The sequence below is a fragment of the Pithys albifrons genome, chromosome 6 (assembly GCF_047495875.1).
Source record: "Pithys albifrons albifrons isolate INPA30051 chromosome 6, PitAlb_v1, whole genome shotgun sequence".
Classification (NCBI taxonomy): domain Eukaryota; kingdom Metazoa; phylum Chordata; class Aves; order Passeriformes; family Thamnophilidae; genus Pithys; species Pithys albifrons.
This window is the reverse complement of record NC_092463.1, coordinates 12,146,421-12,165,870: the sequence shown is the minus strand read 5'-3', so window position 1 is coordinate 12,165,870 and position 19,450 is coordinate 12,146,421. Positions and strand designations below refer to the sequence as shown.

General features: G+C 39.9%; 1 protein-coding gene across 1 annotated transcript; it reads left to right on the top strand.

Moving 5' to 3' along the window:
- The first annotated feature begins 422 nt into the window (after window positions 1-422).
- DLK1 (delta like non-canonical Notch ligand 1) lies at window positions 423-12,073 on the top strand. The gene is made up of 5 exons (XM_071559390.1): window positions 423-801; window positions 1,681-1,744; window positions 2,172-2,302; window positions 6,702-6,843; window positions 10,951-12,073. The coding sequence occupies exons 1-5, from the start codon at window positions 732-734 to the stop codon at window positions 11,687-11,689; spliced, it is 1,146 nt and encodes a 381-aa protein (XP_071415491.1). The 5' UTR covers window positions 423-731; the 3' UTR covers window positions 11,690-12,073.
- Window positions 12,074-19,450: the final 7,377 nt, after the last annotated feature.

Genomic DNA, 19,450 nt, shown 5'->3' with positions numbered 1-19,450 from the left:
AGCCAGTCTATTTCCTTAAGGGACAGCGCAAAGGAAGAATAAAGAGATATAAAGGAAAGAGGCACAGTCACAGACTAAAATGCAGCATTTAAATTGCTTTGTGGTGGAACTAATGTTTCTTCTCGATCTGTTCTGTGGCTGCTAAAGGTAGCATTTTGAGGTGTTTAAGTGTGATCTTCTTTTAATTCTCAAGCCTCAGAAATATTCAATATTTTACCTTCCATGCTTTTGCTGGGTCTTTCCTGAAAGAGTTGGAGCTCTGATGCAAATGACTAAAGAGAGAAGTCTTTAGATTTCTGAAGACAAGCTTCAGATTAGCTCTTCGTGGACAGCCGGAGTAAGTTTTAAGGAAACCAGGGGCGTGCTTAACACTCCCTCTCCCAGCCACCAAACCTCCCTTCTCCCGCGCCCTTACAGAATTCCTCCCCTCGCCCGCGACCGCAGCAGTGGAGGTGCGCGACGTGCGCGTCTCCTCCGGCCGCCCCAGCGCAGGAGCGCGGGCTCGCAGCGGAGGCGTTGGTCGGGGGCTGCCTCGGCCGGGGACTGCCTCGCACCGTGGGCAGCTCCCTCGTCCGCGGGTGGGGGCGGGCAGCCCTCCCCGCCTTCTGTCCCTCCTTTCCCCCGCCCCGTCTCGCCGGAGCCCGGCGGCGCTGCGGGCAGGGGGTGCCGCTGTCTTCCCGGCCCCGCCGTCCGCCGAGCTCCCCTTGGGGCGGAGCGGTCCCGGCCCGGCCATGGGGCTGCGCGCCGCCGGGCTCCTCGGCTGTTGCTGCCTGCTGCCCCTCGTCCTCCCCGCAGCTCAAGGTAAGGCCGGCGCAGGGGGCGCGGACGGGGCGCGGGAGCTCGGCGAGCACCGAGCGCAGCGGGATCCTCTGCCACGGGAAGTGTCGCGGTGAGGGGAGGCGAGTTGGGAAAGTTTCGGGAGTTTGCCGAGTCCAGATGGGCAGCGGCGATGGCGGGAGCTCTCCAGCAGTCCCTCGAGGGCAAAGGGTTCTTCGATCCTTGCTCCGTCCAGAGATACTGGTGTCTTTGATGGGCTTTTCCTTCGCAGTAGACGGAGTGCGTTTCTCCTGCCACTGGCGTGTCCGTGGCTAACGGTGATATTTCAGAGGAGTATTACTTGATGCAAGTACCTACACAAACAAACACAAACTGCGACTGAGGCCTCTTCTCCTTACCTTGCGTTATTTATGCATGATTTAATAAAAGTGATTATTTTCATCACATGTAGGGTTGAAATTAATTCAACACTTTTTTTTAAGTTGTTTCAAATGGAATTTATTTTCTGAGTAAAGGTATTTTTGTGCCTCAAGTCGTTCTGAAACAACGCATTTGGAGTGTCATGTTGTGAGACATCCATAGATCAGCTCTGATGTTTCTCTTTTAAAGTGGTGTATAGGGATATTACATACACTTTGTGTATGCTGAAGTGACTTCGTGTTCTTTTGCTGTTGATTCTTTATGTCTTTTCACTTGCCTTGTAGAATGTAGGAACATTCTATAACATGTTCCAGATTAATGTTAATTTAAAATTTTGTATTTCAGAAACATGTTTGAAGAAAAAAACCCAGTACATTATGCAGTCTGTGTTCTTCTAAAACATCAGTAATGTGTATAGGGCATGATGTGATTTTTTTTGAGTGCTGATTTTTCTGGTTTGATGTTATAAATCTCTTTTTCCAGGTGTGAACTGTAGAACTGGCTGCCACCCAGAGAATGGATTTTGTGAATTTCCCAATGAATGCAGGTAAAAAGATCTGTCAGACAGGGCTATTATCACAGGAGTGGACAGCTTCAGTAATTCATAATTCTGGTAAAACAGATAGAAGCTGAAATGGCTTGCTGTCTGAAAAAATGGAACGGTAATGAAACAACACTTTATTAGAATACAGTAACTGGAATCACAGAGCATAGATGTCTAGATGCCTTTTTAATTTACTTTTTCCAGAATGAGATATTTACATTGTCTAGCGCTTTTTTTCTCACTGAATGAATTGGTTTTCTTTACATAAACTGCTTCTTGTATCCAAGAAGCATTGATTGTATTCTTTTGTTCAAATAATGCAATTTGGTATACAAAAGTTTATTTATTGTGCCTCAAAAATGGGAACATCCTTGTAATTACGTTTATTAAAAATAAACTATGTCTCTATCTTGTCTTTTATCTCTTTCAGGTGTCAACCTGGCTGGCAGGGTGCTCTTTGTAATGAGTGTGTTCCTTTCCCTGGGTGTTTGCACGGCAGCTGTGCCAAGCCCTGGCAGTGCATCTGTGAGGAGGGCTGGGTTGGCAGCCTCTGTGACATAGGTTTGCACATCCTTTCCTGTCCTTGAGCAAGTGAGGGGAAGCAGCCCCATCTGGTGCTGGAAACATGCAAAGTTCTTCTGGAGAACTAATTTAAAATACTGAATGTCAGCTCCAGATAATAAGGGGATCCTGGGCAGCAGCACATAAACCTCAAACTTTTATAATAATTCAGGCAGGACCATGCAGCACCTTTTGTAGCTGGGCATAGGTGTGAGCAAAGTGTAAACTCATTCTATTTTAAACATTGATTATCATGGTCAAGGCCAACAAATAACTGCTTTCTTGTCATATAAGGCCTTTTTACAGAAATACAAGTTGTCTTGTATACATTAACTAATTCAAAATATTTATTTTGCATATTATATATGCTATTTTCTTAATACTCCTTGAAAACAAAAACATTGTGCTTATTTCTTCCTTTACCTAACCCAGTTATGGTGCAGTGGAGTAACATCACTGTAGCTGAGAAAAAGGTCTACGTGAACAGGCTGCCACTTACCTCTGAGGTCTGAGGAGTAAGCAGAGATCTGTGTGGACTCTCTCACTCTTTGCTAGTCAGAATGAGCCAGCTTAGTGCATACAAGCTGAAGAATTAGCCATTGTTGAGCTAGTTTATTTTGGCTAACAAAGACAAATGTTCAGTCAAAGAGATCAGGGGGGACAGAAAACATGAGAACATTCAGGAGCATGCGCCAGTTCAACCCATGTAGCTGCAGCTGGAAGAAGACAGGTGTCCAGGGGCTCATTCTCTTTTCATGCCTTTCAGGCTTTTCTTAGTATATGGCTCATAATTTATAGAGCATTCCTGAGTTCTCCAATGAGTAGCCAAAGCAGTAATTAATGATAATGGTTTGAACTGGATAAGATTTTCAAGATGACGAAAAGACTCAGATGATTTTAGTTAGGTATTTCACATCCTTGCAGTGACATGGACTTTGGTGCAAGGTTCTCAGGTGCTCATTTACCTTCTCGTCAGGTTTTGCAGCTGTACTCACTGGCTGCACACATGATCATAGAGACGCATTTAGTTTAAAGCTACTCCTGTTATGTTTACAGGAGCTGTGGTAGCAGTGGTGACAAATGTGACTATAAACTCTCAGATGCTCTGGACACACCTCACATGCGCATTTATACCCAAGACAGCCACCTAGACTCAGTACAGTCAGTGAGGAGGAATGGATCCCTCTAGATCCTAGATGCTAGACAGAGCAACCTACATCTGCCACCTGAGGAGGCTCAATTCTGTTGCTTATCAGTGTATACAAATGACCACATTTTTAAAGGTACCGTCTTCTCAGCTACTTTTAAAAGCTCTAAGTGCCCAGGTGAATTTCTTAGTGCTTATATATCTTTCCAGTTCTGAGCCTTGCAATGTTACCCACTTGCAACTGATAGTTAGGGTGCAAAAGAATGCATTGAAAAATTTTACCTGCCTGTTTATGGAAAAATAATAATTTAATACCTATTCATAAAGTTACTCCTATAAAACCAAAAGCAGGTATCCCTTGCTTAAGTGTGGAAACTATTAATTTCTCTCAACACTGAGAGTCACCTCAGTGTTCTTTACTAATTTCAATCTAGATCACCGTGGAGAACTGCCAAGAATAGTCAGCCAAAAAGACATAACCATCTTTTCATCTGCAATGACATGTCATGTTGACAGTCTTTTATCTCAGTGGTTTTACCCACTCTAAGTGCATGGGTTTTCTGCAAGGGATCAAGAGAAGGGTGTTCTTGCTCCTCTTCTTGCTGCTGTAAAGTTGATACAAATTTTTATCCTGTTGCAATAAAGCACTGAAACCTCAAATGAGTTGATTACTCAGCCCTTGATCTCATCATCCCATGCCAAAAACATGATGTTAGTTTCCCGCTTGTATAAAGTCATTACAGGTAGCTACAGCTCATTTACAGGCACCATAAACTGAAACTTGATCAGGTTAGGAAAACGGAAGGAAAATCCCAGACTGGAAAAATGGGAGAATCTGAAGTTCACTGGCCACTAGTGCAAACACCTGAAGTCTTTGTTAAATACAGATGCAGCATCTTACTTACTTGCTAAGCATGGGAGTAAAAAATTATTTGGACTGGTGGTGATATCTCTTCTGTTTTCTAGAAAAGTTAATGTACATCTCCTTGTCTTGGATCATGGAAGTTCCTTTCTGCAGTAGTTTTAGATCCCCAAGTTGTTTGCTAATGACTCTTGTTTGGATAGTTGTTGCTTTTAGTATGGGCAGCCTGGTTCTCAGTTCAGGTCAAGAATGATCTTCTCAGTAATTTAGAGGCATGCAGGTTATAGATTGGGCTTGATCCACTGTAAAGATGTGGGGCAGAGTCATTTATGACTGTTATTGCAGTCACATGAGCAGACATGGAACTTGAGGAAAGAAATCTATGAGTTGGTCTTAATGTTAGCATTGCTGGTAACCTCTTTGCAATGGAGTGCACAAGCCTGTCTAACTGAATGCCATGGCACTTTCTCATCTTGTGGAAACACAGCCATGAACACCTGGAACCAGGCTGCATAGCACAGAGTTTCCCTCTGAAGCTGATACACACTGCGCAGTACAGGAACCACAACAAACACTGATCTTAACAAAAGGAAAATCAACTTAGTCAATTTATTTCCAGAAAAAAAATGACGGCCTAGTGAAAGTATATGATCCACCTTGCTAAATCAGATCTATCATCTTGTCACCCCTGGCTGTGCCTACACAGTCATTTTAGTGGTCCATAACCCCCTGCTTGAATCCGAGCCTCAGTTTGGCTAAAAAGCCAACATATGGTGTCAGCTGGGAGTATAATGTGCTACTTGTCCCTTGACTGCTTTGCAAAGGGCACATATGGGTAAACTGTCAACAGAGAGTTCAGGTGAAGCCTCTAGACATGCAAAAGGCAGATTAAAAATTCTGCTGTGACAAACTACTATTGAGTGTCTGTCCCTCATAAAAATAGTCAGTGATTGCCTCATGTACTGCAGCAAACTTAGTTTTAGGCAAATATTAATTAATTTACTGGTAATGTGATTGTGGCCATTCATAATATATGTGCAAACATAACATCTTTTTTTTAATTTGAATTCCCATCTCAGACTTGGTTATCACTTGAAGCAAGTAAGTCACTTAGTTGATGGCCTTTGAGAGGCAAAGTAGAGTAAAATAGAGAAAATGTGCTAACTGAGGCTATTTAGTAGTATGTTTTAAAGGAACCTGGTACAACCACCTTTTAAGTTGTGTTTTAAAATTAATTCCGTAACATAAATTACTGAGAGTAATGTATATATGTGTTTATATATATACATACCTACCTATATATACATATATTTCTGAGAGCTTTCTATCCTGCATCAAAGGTCATGTTTTCTCCTGCATCAGAGCATACATGCTATATTAGCTGCCTTTAGAGTCTGAGGAAACAGCTGGCAAACCACACTGCTCCAAAAAGGTTATTTAAGTCCTTGTGAAAATTGGAGCTTACACTCAAAGTGCATGCTAAGTTGTCTTGCAGTGAGAACAGTGTAATACATTAGGAAATAGAACATTTTAATCCAGGAAAGATTGTATGTGAAAGCTAAGGCTGTTGTTTTCCTGTGGTTAAAATATTGCAGTACCTCATGATATCATCTACATTTTATGTTATACTATGGGAAGTAAAATATAAATGCCCTTAAATCTCTTTTCATCCTCTTAGAAACTGTGTATGTGCACTTGGGTACGATGCATTAGATAACTTCCAGTCAGCACTTCTCTACAGCTGCTCCATTAGCTGGCTAAATACACACTTGTTTGTTTATTTAGTTTTAATTATTTCAAAAAATCAGTAATCATTTGAGTGGGAAGTGGCTCAGCAGGGAAATTTTAAAGAAAATGAGATGTGTGACTTTGGATCCAGACATCATACAACTCTTTCTTCTAGAACAGCTATGTAAGGTTGAATGTAGCCCAGCCAAAAGATGAATTCTAACAGATTTTTTTTTTAACTTGCTGATCTCTGGGGGTTTTGTTCATAAGCACATAATGATATGGACAGGGAGTGAGGAGAATTTCCAGTTCCTGATTGTTTTATTAGAATTCTGCTCATGAGAAGCCAAGATAGTGAAACGATGGCTAGACTGCATAGAAGTTATTTCTCCCATTCTAGTTTTTTATTTCTGTTATTATTTATTTATAGAATGTAGCGATTCAAATGTATTTTACAAGTGGCAGCTAGGAAGAGAAAAGCTGAAATTGCTTGCAATAGTTGAACTACCTGAACTCCGTTTTAACAGAAGAAGGAATAGATTGGAATTTATAAAATGCTGAATGAAGGACTATTAAAGCTATATTTTATTTGAAGTGTTGCATGCCATTTACTGACTCTTTCTCATTAGACTAATTGAGCCCTGTTGGGTTTTTTTAAACAGATATTCACCCATGTTCTGCAAAGCCCTGCACCAATAACTCAACATGCATAGAGACTGGTGATGGAGGATATGTTTGTCTGTGTGCCCAGGAATTTACAGGAAAAAACTGTCATCTCAAGAAAGGACCCTGCATTATTAATGGGTAAATATTGATTTCTGATGTGAATTTGAAATTCACACTCCTACTGACTAGTATTCAGAATTCTTTGCTAAGTGGAAATATCTCTGTACTAAAATACCTAATGCTTTGATAGTTGCTGATATTACTATCAAACTTTACAGAGTGATCTGTTAATATTGTAAAGATTTACAGATTATCAGTGTGATCTTAATGTGCACAATTTGAATGCTCATAAGAACAGTAGGCAACACACAAGCTGTCTGCACAAGAACATCTAGTCCAACAGCCTCTCATTTTTCTTAACTGAAAGGTAATGATATGCCCATAATTTACTGAAGGAGATAATCTCACTTCCATCAGAACAGGATGTGGGAGCCCATTGCTCTGCATTCTTTAGGAGAAGTGGTACATAAGGAACAGCACTGTCAGCAGTTTGAGGGAGGGAATCCTTCTGTTCTGCTCAGTCCTGGTGAGACACATCTGGAGTGCTCGGCCCTGTTCTGGGTTACCCAATATGAAAAGGACAAGGCCATACTGAAGTGAGTCCAGTGAAGGGCCATGGATATGATAAAGGGATGGGAACATCTCTCCTATGAGGAGATCCCGAGAGCAGGGTTATTTTGCCTTGAGAAGAGCAGGCTCTGAGGAACTTGTCCGTATATATGAATACCTGATGGGGAGAAGGAAAGAAGACAGAACCAGACTTTTGATATCACTGCTCAATGAAAGGGCAAGGTGCAATGGGCACAGACTAAAGAACTTTCAATGTACTGGTAGAACTGCTTTTAAAAAGGAAAACCTTTTGGTGAATTGGTGAAATCTACAAGTATTTACTGTCTTCTAGCTCATCAAAGATCTGATCCCATAAGCATACAGAATTCCCTCTCTGGTGAATACAAACTTGGTAAAACTGTGACCCTAAATCACAATTTTCCTTTTGGAAATGTCCTTCTTGCTCTCTAGCTATGTATTGATACCCTCTGGATCTCTTTTTGCTCAGTGATAATAATGAATATTCAGATCTAACTTATGCCTGAATATTCCTGAAGACTTGTTCACTCTCATTTTAAGGAATATTAACACCCCTCACTCTCTCTGGCATGAATTGCTATTCTTCTACAGCTTCATGTCAGTGGAATTTTTTTACCATTACTTTTAATTGGGAGATATTCACACAGTGCGGGGTTTACTTTCAGCCTCTAAGATAGCTACTCTGATTTGCCTATTTTTCTTCACTGACAATGAGGAAATGCAAGTTCCTTGAAAGTGCCATGAATAATATTCAAGCTACTTGCCTAATACAGGGGGTGTGAATAGCTTTCTCAACTTTTCATCTATAGCTCAAATATTTCAGTAATTCAATGTGAACATGTATCCCAACTATCCCAAAGAACAGGTGAGTTCCAGAAGTACAGCATAAACAAAATAACACAGATTAGATCCATGTACTTCCTTAAAATCCTCAGAGTTTTAAATTGCTGAAACTAAATTTGTGTGTTTGTACTCTGTGTTTGAACTGAACACTCATGAGCTAGTCTGGAAATCATGAACAGTTTTCCTTAAGGAAAAACATTCTTGAAACAGTGATTTTTTTTCCTATGAAGCTGTCTTTTTCAAGAAAATGAGCAGCAGGCTCTGCAAATCTGATTTTAGTTCAAGAAGACAACTGTTCTCAGCATAAGCACTCTATGTCTGTTAATTATTCACAGTCCACCAGAAACTTTCCATCCTGTAAAGGGACTGCATCAGGTGGTGTATTTTCATTCACATCTCAATTCCTCTCAGTTCCTCTTTACCTCAGTGGTGCTGTTAACAAAGTTGATATTACTAAGCATTACTGCTGGTCCCTTAGTTAATATTCACAGATGGAACCAAACAATTCACAAATCAAAGTGTTTGTTCTAGTCTGTTTATATCTATCTGCATTGATGACCTCTGTGTGATATTTTGAAGTTTTCCTTTGAAGCAGAGCAGTGACTAGTACTTTCTAAAAAGAAACAAGAGTTTCTGGAAAGCAAAGAATTGGTATGTACATGTTTCCACAATTAATCTTTCATGTGCCATGCCTTGCTGTGTTAAATGGCAAAAATGCAAAGCAACAGTATTTATTCAAGGAAATAAATATTAAGGCTTCATTTATTGAAATATATTTAAATTAGGCAAATCCAACTCAGCATTAACAATAAAGAAAATTTTCAGAGTGTTTTGTATTTTCTCTTAACTGCTTTTTATTTCAATTGCTCACATTTCTAAAAGCTTCAGAAAAAGTTTACATTTACATTCTCCAGTGATTTCTCCCCATTTCACTAGGAAGTAGTGAAATTCAAACCAGCCATGAAGGTTCAAACCTCTACACATTGTCATATTCAAATCAGCTGGTCCAATTTTCCAGGGGACCTGTACAGTAAGAGAGTGTGGCAAGACTCTCCAAGAAGTCCATAACCACTGAAACACTTTATAACTACAACTTCCATATTTTGCTTAATGCAAACATAGTGGCTGGCTACTCTGTTAAAATTCTTTATCACTTCAAGTCATCACTAACAACAGCTATGCCAAAGCCCATGGACTTTTCCTAATACTGTTTCCGGACTTCCAATATGTTCTTTTAGTAGCTTTTTTTCTCCCAGCCAACATCTACAGTGAAGGACAATACAAGAGGACAGAGTAGCTTATGTGGTAACAACAGAAAACAGACAGATTCCTCTACCACGATACTCACACTTGCCTGAGGATTGGCCACCAAGTGTTTCAGACCCCAGTGGAGCCAGAAGTGCTTGGAGTAATCTCTATCACAGCTAGTCCCAGAACAGTGCATGGGCATTTGACTAGCTCAGCCTTACTCTCACTACGGACCACTTGTAGTCAGGAGCTTATATGTCCTTCACAGTCATCTCATTCAGATATTAACAGATCTCTAAAATCCCTGTGTCCCCCCGTGGAAATCCGTAACGGCATGTTGCTACTGACCGCTGCATATGTGAAATGTCTGCATCCATGATGCTATGATATTCATTACCCCTGGGACTTTCCCCTGGAAATGTAACACTTAAATAACAGCTTGGACTCTCCAGCTATCAGCTGGTACTGTGCCGTATGTCTTCAGGAACACATAAGTATTAAAAAAAGTGTTGTCAAAGAGGCTTGTCCTAAGTTTTGCCGCATGTTTTCCATTTTTTCAAGGTAAGTCGTATAGGCTTTATTCATATATGATGAACTGCCATGAAAGTGGTGTTTAAGATTTATTTGTAAACCTGTGACGCAGGGACCCTTCACTGCCAGCAGGGACACATAAAGGACCAAGTCCAGTTTGCATAGATCCACTGAATTGATACATTTGTGCCAGTCAGTGGGTGGGCCTATGTTTTGGCATTATGCTCTCTAAGGCCCAATCGCATTGTAAAGGTAAAAAAGATCTCAGTTAATTTATGTCACTTCAAACAGAGTACCAGGGTATTAGTTATTACATTCTTCATTTGCAGAAATTCTTGGTTTACTATCGTCCTGCCAGCACATTTCCACTGCCTTTGCCAAGCCTGAAATTATTTATATTTTTTAGTATATCAAAATTTTTGGCTTAACAGCCATTTGTAAGAAAGTATCTGTTTGCTTCTAAATTTTTTGTGTCATGGAACACCAGAGAAGCAGAATAAAAACAATCAGCTTTATATCTAGCTGCTATGGCAGAGTGTTTCGCTCTGCCAATACAATGGATAGAGTATCTTTTGAATAATCAGGTAGAAAAGAAGCAGCCATGCTGTTCCTGGCTTTGTTCTGTCTGTCTGAATAGTTGCTCAGCTAAATAGCTCCAAGCACATGAAAACAGTGGGAAGCTTAATTTGAATAAATATTTGAAATCATTTAAAATCCCGTCACAGCTCTTCAGCTTGGATTTATATACTAGTGTACTAATCCTGCCTGAAGGGTCAGCAGAAGATACTATAATCTGTATTGACAAAGCTGTTGAACAAACTCATTCTTGATTCAACTTCATTGACTTTAGTGGATTTACATTTGGAATTGCCTCTTCTAAAGAAAACCAGCTCTTTTTGTTATATAAAGTGTTTCCTAATAGCTTCTTTCATTGGACATCAATTTTGTCTATTGTTTGTTTGTTATCTTTTCTAGCTCTCCCTGCCAGAATGGAGGAACATGTGTTGATGACAATGGTTTTGCACCCCATGCTTCCTGTCTGTGCCCTTCTGGTTTTGCTGGCAACTTCTGTGAAATTGATAGAGATGACTGTGAATCCAATCCTTGTGAAAATGGAGGAACATGTACAGATATTGGTGTGGGTTTCAGCTGTTCTTGTCCCCATGGCTATACAGGAAAGCTCTGCAGCAGCCGTGTCATATTCTGTGCTAGTGGCCCATGTGAGAATGGAGGTACTTGCAGTGAACATCCCCAGGGAGGCTTTGAATGCATCTGTAAACCAGAATTCATTGGTGTGACCTGTAAACATTCCAGCAAAAACACAAGTCTTTCTGGAGTGAATATAGAGACAAAACATATGCAGAATTACAAGCCACCTGCAAAAGCTCATCATAGATCAGTGCATCAACAAGAAATCCTGAAAATAACAGTGAAAGAAACCATCCAAAATGCAGATCCTTTTCTGAGTAGAAGCCAGGTGATATGTTTTGTTGTTCTGGGCTTGCTTACATGTCTTGTTGTCCTGGGTACAACTGGGATTGTGTTTTTTTCAAAATGTGAAATGTGGCTTGCTAATGCCAAATATAGTCATCTCCTGCGCAAGAAAAAGAACTTTTTTCTGAAGTCTAACAATGGGGAAAACCTCTCAGTTAATATTATCTTCCCAGAGAAGATCAAATTGACTAATTACACTAAGAACTACACTGCCATCTAGGCCCTTGAAAGCCAAGCAGCAACTTGCAACTTTTCATAGCAATATGTAAAATTTGTTGCCTGTGGTTGGCCTCAGTATTTGTGGGTATATTTGCTGTAAATTGCGCTGAGTGATAATGAAGAAATGTAATGTATCTGTCTTGCTAAAGATTTTTTCATTCCCCAGAATAAAAGGTAAAAAAAAAGGCTTAAAGAGCAAGAAATGTTAATTTTATTTCTTCTTAAGGCAGCTAATTTTTGTAAAATAAAAAGTAATTTACCACTGGAACTGTAATGCAGCCTTCTTGGCCTTCTTGTCTTGTGCATAGTTATTTGGCAAATATGGTACTTGTAAATTACTCAGTAATGTTTTTGTTTTTTTTAAATAAACAGCAGTTAAGGGCTATACTGGTTTATTTATTCATTTGTAAATGTTACACTACTGCAAAGTCCACGACGTGTCCCTGCTTAATTCTTCTGCTATATGCAATAAAGACCTTAGAGATTGTGACCAACAGGAGCAAATTCACACTGGTGTCTCACCTATTCAGTCGCTTTTGCTATTTTTATGTGCTTATAAGAGAGATTACTCCTTTTATGGAATCTTAGAGGTCTTTGGGGTACTGGTTTCAGGTTAGAGGTCTCTTACTTGAAATGCTGCTTCTATAAATTGTTCTATTTATCTATTTTAAAATGTTAAAAAGGTATCAATGTCTTTGGTCACACTTTCTTTTAGAGACCTTTTAGAGATTGAAAGAATCTGATTCTGACTTTTCTATAAATACTCCTTAAAGAACTCTGCTGAGAGAAGTATCCTTCATGCCTGTGTCATGGGGATAAATGAAAAGATATCATATGTCACCTGAAATAGAACAATTGCTTTTAATTCTTCACTTATGCTCTTTCTGTCACATTTCAAGGAAAGGACAAGGTTTTCAAGAACCAAAAGCAGCACTAGCAAACAGACAAGGGGTCATGAAAGCCACAGAATTGTCAGGGGCCTGAGGGCAGTAGTAAGTCAACCTCCCTGAGGAGCCTTACCTGGGGCTCTCGCCCACCTCCTACCCACAGGTCCATTTCAGGTCAACCCAGTGCTGTTTGTTCTAGTCTGACCTATGCTGTAGGGGTGCTGGTCTCCATCTCTGCCTGCTGGTGAACCTTGGACTGTCTACTGTAGGTAGCCCATCTGGTGGATGGACCCTCTGTGTCTGTCCTCCAGCCCTAACTCTGGCCCTATCTCCTTTTGCACCTGACTGGAGTCCATGGGCGGATCATGGACCTGGTTCAGCACTTGCTGCGTCTGGAACAGTGGATGGCCTCCATTACCAGCACCAGCTCTGGCAATGTGTTCAGCTTCTGTATGAGTGTGCTGCTAGTGGGGACGTGGGTATGTCCCACCCAGGAGCATGACCCTCCTCAGTCCCCCAGCTTCATTTTCTAACTGGTCAGCCTGACTTTAAATGTTCGCTGTAAGAAAAAGAAGAAAAGAAACAAGGGGAAAAAGAAAACAGAGCAAAACAAAAAACAAACACACCAAAAACAAAAAACAAAAAAACAAAACCCACAAACAACTAAATAATTTAGAACTGCAGCACCTAAAGGTATCTTTAATTGCTGTTAAGTAACAATTTATTTCCCCAGCCATCCTAGATAGGAACTATTAACAGCTTCTTCTAAGTTGTCTCATAACTGTGCTATTCTCAAATCCACTAACAGCTGCTCAATCAAAAAAAAAAGCTTTAAAGCACATACAGGCTATTAATTGCTATACATATGTAACAAGTTTGCTGTATTGCTGATAGTATTGGTACATACAGCCTTATAATGTAGTGCTGAAAGTGTTCAGATGTTGCTGTGGAAATTTGACTTCTAGAAAACAGAGTGAAAATTTTAAAGGAAGCAGATTCTCTCAAAACTCTTTTTGGGACGACAAATATTCATCAAACCCAGCAACTCTTCAGTCAGTTGTAGTGAAGCTTGAAGATGACTTAGAGCTCCAGATGAGTATAAAACCAGGTAAACAGAGTTGAATTTCACGCCATGAAACATGAGTCCCAGGAGTTGCTATATTTCTTTTAAAACAATATGTTTTAAACATATAATTCAGTTTTATGCATTTTAATGTAACCTATTCTGTGATTAGAAATATGTTAGACTCAGTTTGGAGACAGCTATCTGCTAGGAATCAGTGTTTACATTATAGAGTTGGCAGTACACTTTCACCTTCTCTTTGAGCAGAGTCTCCCTCAGCCCTTAAAACTTTCTGGTCCAGGCCAGAGCAAGACTTGAAGTAAAAATCTTTGTATTTTAACTATACAAAATTTAAGTAACTGTAATTTATATTTATTTGATGTTACTGATTTTTTTTGCCATGGTGACCTAGTTGGCAGTTCCTCCGTCATCGTATATTTTGTTGTATGTAGACAGGAAAACATTTTTGAAGAAAAGGTCATTTTCTCAACATGGAAAATCAGATTTCAACTCCCCATATCCTTCCCATCACTGGTGGCGTCAGTGAGCTATATAGAAGGCTGCTATTGTCCTGCTATACTCTCCAAAGGAAGTCTGGAAAAAGTAGTAGATGTTGTTAGCTTCTCTGTTCCAGAAAATAATTAAAATATGTATGCTTGTTTCTCATTTCTGTGCTGTTAATGTAGTGAATAGCTCCAAAGGTTTATGACCACATCAACCAAAGAGAACTGGGATAATAAAAAGATTTAAGTTACAGTGTTTGGATTGATAGCCTGCAACAGGTCTCCAAAGCAAGGAGTTTAAAACAAGCATTTTGCATAAACACTGACGTAAGAGCAAAGAGAAGACAGAGCATTGATACCATGTCAATTTTATGTTAATACTACAAATATTGATGGACAGAGAACAACATATCTATGATACTCATTGCCAGAGTACTGAGCTGTATTGCCTTGTCTCACCTTTCAGGTTCTCAATGCTGTCCCTTGGTCAGGCAATGATGTGGCTGAGACTCAAACTCACCTCTGTCTTACTGCCTGTGAAAGCAAAAAAATAAATAAAGACAACTAGGCTGAGGAATAGGTTGTGACAGCCAGACACTTTGTTAAACACAGTAGCTCCCTCTTGTCCCCAGGGTATGGGAGAATATATTATTATGTATTTTTATTTTAACTATCTCCCTTTGAACCACCTGAGCCTCTGTTCCTGATAGGTTAGCAAAGAAAAGACCAATATATGTTCTATAAATATCTGTTTTTTAGAGACAGGTTGTGGATGTTTTTCTAGATTGTTTCTTTGTTTTGGGTTTGTTTGGGTGGGATGGGTTTTCTGGGGGGGGGAGCTTGTTGGTTTGGTTGTTTTGGGGAAGGGGGATACTTCATAGCCATGATGGGGGAGAGGTCTGTCTGCTGTAAGAATAAAACAGAAGAATAACCACCAACTTCCAGACAAAGATATCTAAACAGAGAATACATGCATGGCTTTTGTTTATACTGCCATTTTTGATATCAGTCCATAAGCCAATAATGTATGCATTGTTTTTGATCAGTAAGTATTCTGTTTGTAAGTGCTAAACCACCTGATGATGATATATCTGCAGCAACCCAGCTAGTTTGCTCTCTGGAGTTGATAACCTGAGTTCTGTTTTCAAACAAATACTTACATCCAAGTGGAACATGATATTCCTGTTTAAAACAGACCTTCATCTTTTGAGGACCTGCCTGCAGGAAAATATACAAACCGTCCCTGAAGACAACAGCCCACACTGCACTGCCCAAGTACAATATTTTTCACAGCTATGTCATTCCCTCTCTAAGTTCTCAAATTTGCCTTGGCAAATTTATGAACCATTGTAACCTTAAAGACAAAACAATTTGCTACAAATACAGGACTGTCTCTTTTTAAAATTTTATTTAATACAGGAGTTTCCTGGCAGAACTATGTGCATGTGCATCCAGAGAACATTAAATCATTGCACATGTACTATACATACAGCGTGAATTTTCCAAAACACATTTCATTTACTATGCATTTCTTGTGAATGAGCCATGAACAAATCTTGCATTCCTGAATGTCACACAGCTAAGGAAAATATCCAGTTCTGCCTGGCTTAGATGAAGTATCTTGAGAGAAGGTTTTTTTAGTTGCTCAACCCATATTGGAGTCAGAACTTGAGGTCCATGGGCCAGTTTTGTTGCACCTTTGTGGCCTTTGAAAATTATATCAACAGAGAAAATGTACTGGGTATTAGATTTTGCTTTTGCAACATCAAGTAATATTTTGAAGTTTCTCCTAATTTTCTTGAAGGAAATGAAGATATGGTCTTTTAAAACTTTGCAAGAGAGGAAAAATGACCTTTTATAAAGGGAAACATTTCAGTCTCAAATATAAACCGAAATGTTGCTTGGGGATTTGAAGGAACCATTGAATTAATTAATTTTATTAATTAGCTCTAAAACTCAAAATGATCCTTGAGATGGTGAACCTGTACTGAAGCTCATACCTGAGTGTGGGTCTCAGAGTAGTTCATAGGAACACAATGACGAGTTTAGTCCTTATCCATTGCAATCCACACAAATTTGACAGGCACAGAACAAAATTTTTATATTTTCATGGTCTCTCAAAGGCAAGTCTGAGCAGCTTTAAAGATGCTAAAATATGAAGGTGATATAATGTAAAGAAGAAGGACTAATCTGATATAAAGAGGAGTTTTTATTAGGCCAAAAATGTTTTTATAATGTTTTGCCCCATGAAGCTTGGAGCAAAAATACTATTTTATACTTCATCTCTCTATCAACTTTCCTCTTTTAAAACGATGTCCATGCTATTAATTGCTGTCTTGCACTGTGTATATCCGCTTGATGGCAGCATTTGAACACAGAACCGTTTAAATCCCTTCAAACTGTTCCCTCCTCATTTTACATCAGAAAGTTCATAACCCGCTCCCAGCGATAGGTTATGGGGAAATGGCAAATGGAGAGAACAAGAACATGCCAGTAGTTCTTTGCTTGTAGGTAACCACTGCCCTTGACATGGTGAGCTGCAGCAAAACCACATGTGCAGAGAAAGACAGCAGTGTTTCTCCAGCAGAATTGCTGCTCTCATTTGGAATTCAACTCAGCGTAGAATTTAACCATTATTCTAACTTGTACTTGGCTCTTGATAGACCAAATGCAGACAGTATACACTTTTAAAATGTTCAAGGCCATATTGGATGGGGCTTTGTGTCCCTGCTCATGGTAGCAAGAGGTAGAACTACCTGATCTCTAAGGTCCCTTCCAACACAAACCATTCTAGGATTCTGTGACTTATAAAAAAACTACATGAATGAAGACATCTTAATTGAACAGTCACTGAGAGAAAGTTAAGAATATGGAAAGGAAAACCAATAAGTGTTTTACATAAATTCAGATAAATGAAAATATTTTGGTACACTAGTATACTCCTAGCCTCTCCTATTTTACTTGTCTATTTTTTTAACCCAAAAGGGCATGCACAGCAATTTGTCAATGATCTTATATTCATTCTTATGCTCTTCACACTGTGTGGTGAAATTTTCATTTGTCTGTCTCTGTCTTACTGACTTGCAAATGTGTTAAAATTGGAAAAGGGAAAATGCATGCTGACATTTTTAAAAATCTCTTTTGTATCAAATTCAAGGACAGAACCTCACTCAGCTTTCCAGAGCAGACACGGGCTTCTCCCAGCTTGCTGGGATTTGTGCATCTGCAACATTTTTGTCAAAAAATAGTTAATATTTCAAGAGGCTAAATAAATGCATAGTTGATTAGAGTTACTCCATTCTACCTTCCAGTTTTTATATTACTGGAAGTATTTGAAGAGTCCTGCATCTTATCATGGACAAGCGTAAGCTTTGAAGGGATTCAAGCCTCTGCTCTCACCTGTGTCTGGTTTTCTTCCTAACTAATGGGACTTGGAGGACTAAGGAGATCTGACTGATTTGGTGGCTGGGAGCCTGGATTGCTGAGAGATATGAGAGGCAGCCTGTATTCAGGGAGCATTGGAGCAGTCCCTGTAGTTTTAAGCCCAAGAAAGGGTTAGTGATGCTTCCTTACTGAGAGAGAACAAAGATTGCCTGGAAGCCAGAGATGAAAGCATAAGGAATCACGTGTGGGCTTGCTGTTGAGAAAGAGCCATAAAGGGACCAAGTCTGATGTGGAGCTCTGTTTGAGGGAGTTTTTCTTTAGACAACTGCAGGGCTGTTATACTATAAGAGATTAGGTCAGCAGGGGAGATCTTAGTTTTGTGCTTTATAGAGCATGTGCAAGGTTGCAGGAGCTAAAAGGGAGAGGCTGCAGTTTTATCAGGTTTGCTCTGCACAGCTGCCTTCAGGCCCAGTCCTGTTTTCCCTTTCAGAGAGCTGGAATTGTCCAATGGTTTCAGTGAAACTGCTGCTGTTACCTTGGGGTGTCGTCTTCCTTTTGAATATCAGTCCTTTTGATATTTGGCTCATTACTGCACAGATTCTGCACTGATCTCGGCTGGAGATTTTCTTTTTTCTATCCTACAGTCATGATCTTCACAAAAAAAAAAGTACTGGTGAATGAGAAAGGGTGCAAAAAATTCAGGCTGTCCCCCAGCCTCAAGACTTTCCTCTCCAGAGAATCCAGTAAGAAAGGTTAGAGATTATTAGCTCTGTTGACCAAGTTACAAAATTGTGATGTGCAAATGACTTTCCAGTAGCTCCCTGCAGTTTGTGAGTAGGTAGATCCAGGGCCATCTGTCCACTGACACCATTTTCAGAAGTATGAGTTTGGGGAGAAAGGGGCTTGTTTAACACTATGCATATTAGTGTCTCCAATCCATCTGTCTTTGAAACTAACTACATTGGCATGAATAAAAGCAAACAGAGTGCTGATAGAGCATTTAGCAATGGAAGATCATGCTCAAATCAATGCTGACATAATCCACTAACAACTTTCACAAAGGACTTCATGTTCTACTTACAGAGGCACACAAAAAAAGGAGAAGAAAATGGAGAAATAGCCTGGTTTAAAGAGACAATGGAATGGTGAGTCCAAGCATTTGCTTTGAGGATATGAAGGAAAACAGTGGGATGGTCTCCACAGAGTCCCATGGCAGAAGAGGAATGAAGGCCACCCAGTTAACCTGGAAACAATGAACCTCAAAGTCCTTGTCATTCTAGCAGGCGTGACTAGCTTGAGGCAGGGGAGGACATCTAAGTAGGTGGCATAGCTAGAAGAAGCAGGGAATTTAGGCTTCTTCCTTTCCTTCTGTTCCCCCTGAGATGTGCTGGTTAGATTTGCGATACTCTACCCAATTGCTTACAGGCGGCAGGGCATGTGTGACCACTACAAGATGACAAGGAACTGGTCGTCCTGTTATGGATGAGTGTCTAGCATCCATCTCACAGTTTAAAGAGAGGAAGGAAGTGAGGAGGCTGAAATGGGACTGATGATATTCAGCAAAGACTATCCTAAATGCTTGAGGTGTTGAAGGGCTGTCTGTATCCTGATGATGCCTAAAGCTAGGCAAAAATAGGGTTGTTCCATTGGCTAGAACCATGATGTAAGTTTTTCAAAAAAGCAATTGTAGATTAAAAGGATTCCTTGCAGTGCTTTCATCTATCCAGTCTTTGAAAGAACTTAATGTAGAGGAGACAAAACGTTGTTAAAGCCTGGGGTACAACTGTTGGAGCATTAAACTATCAGCCTAAATAGTTCTTCAGATGTATTAACGTAATAAACACTTAAATATGTTCTGTCTCTTGTGGGCACTGCTGAGTTTGCAAATGAGTGAGTTTCCACGGAAAAAGTTCAGCTAAGGCTGC

What these genes read in the sequence shown, in the direction of transcription:
- DLK1 (XM_071559390.1), top strand. Translation starts at nt 732, where the DNA reads ATGGGGCTGCGCGCCGCCGGGCTCCTCGGCTGTTGCTGCCTGCTGCCC. An exon ending in CGTCCTCCCCGCAGCTCAAG is followed by an intron (nt 802 to 1,680) that starts GTAAGGCCGGCG and finishes CTCTTTTTCCAG; the next exon opens with GTGTGAACTGTAGAACTGGC. An exon ending in GAATTTCCCAATGAATGCAG is followed by an intron (nt 1,745 to 2,171) that starts GTAAAAAGATCT and finishes TATCTCTTTCAG; the next exon opens with GTGTCAACCTGGCTGGCAGG.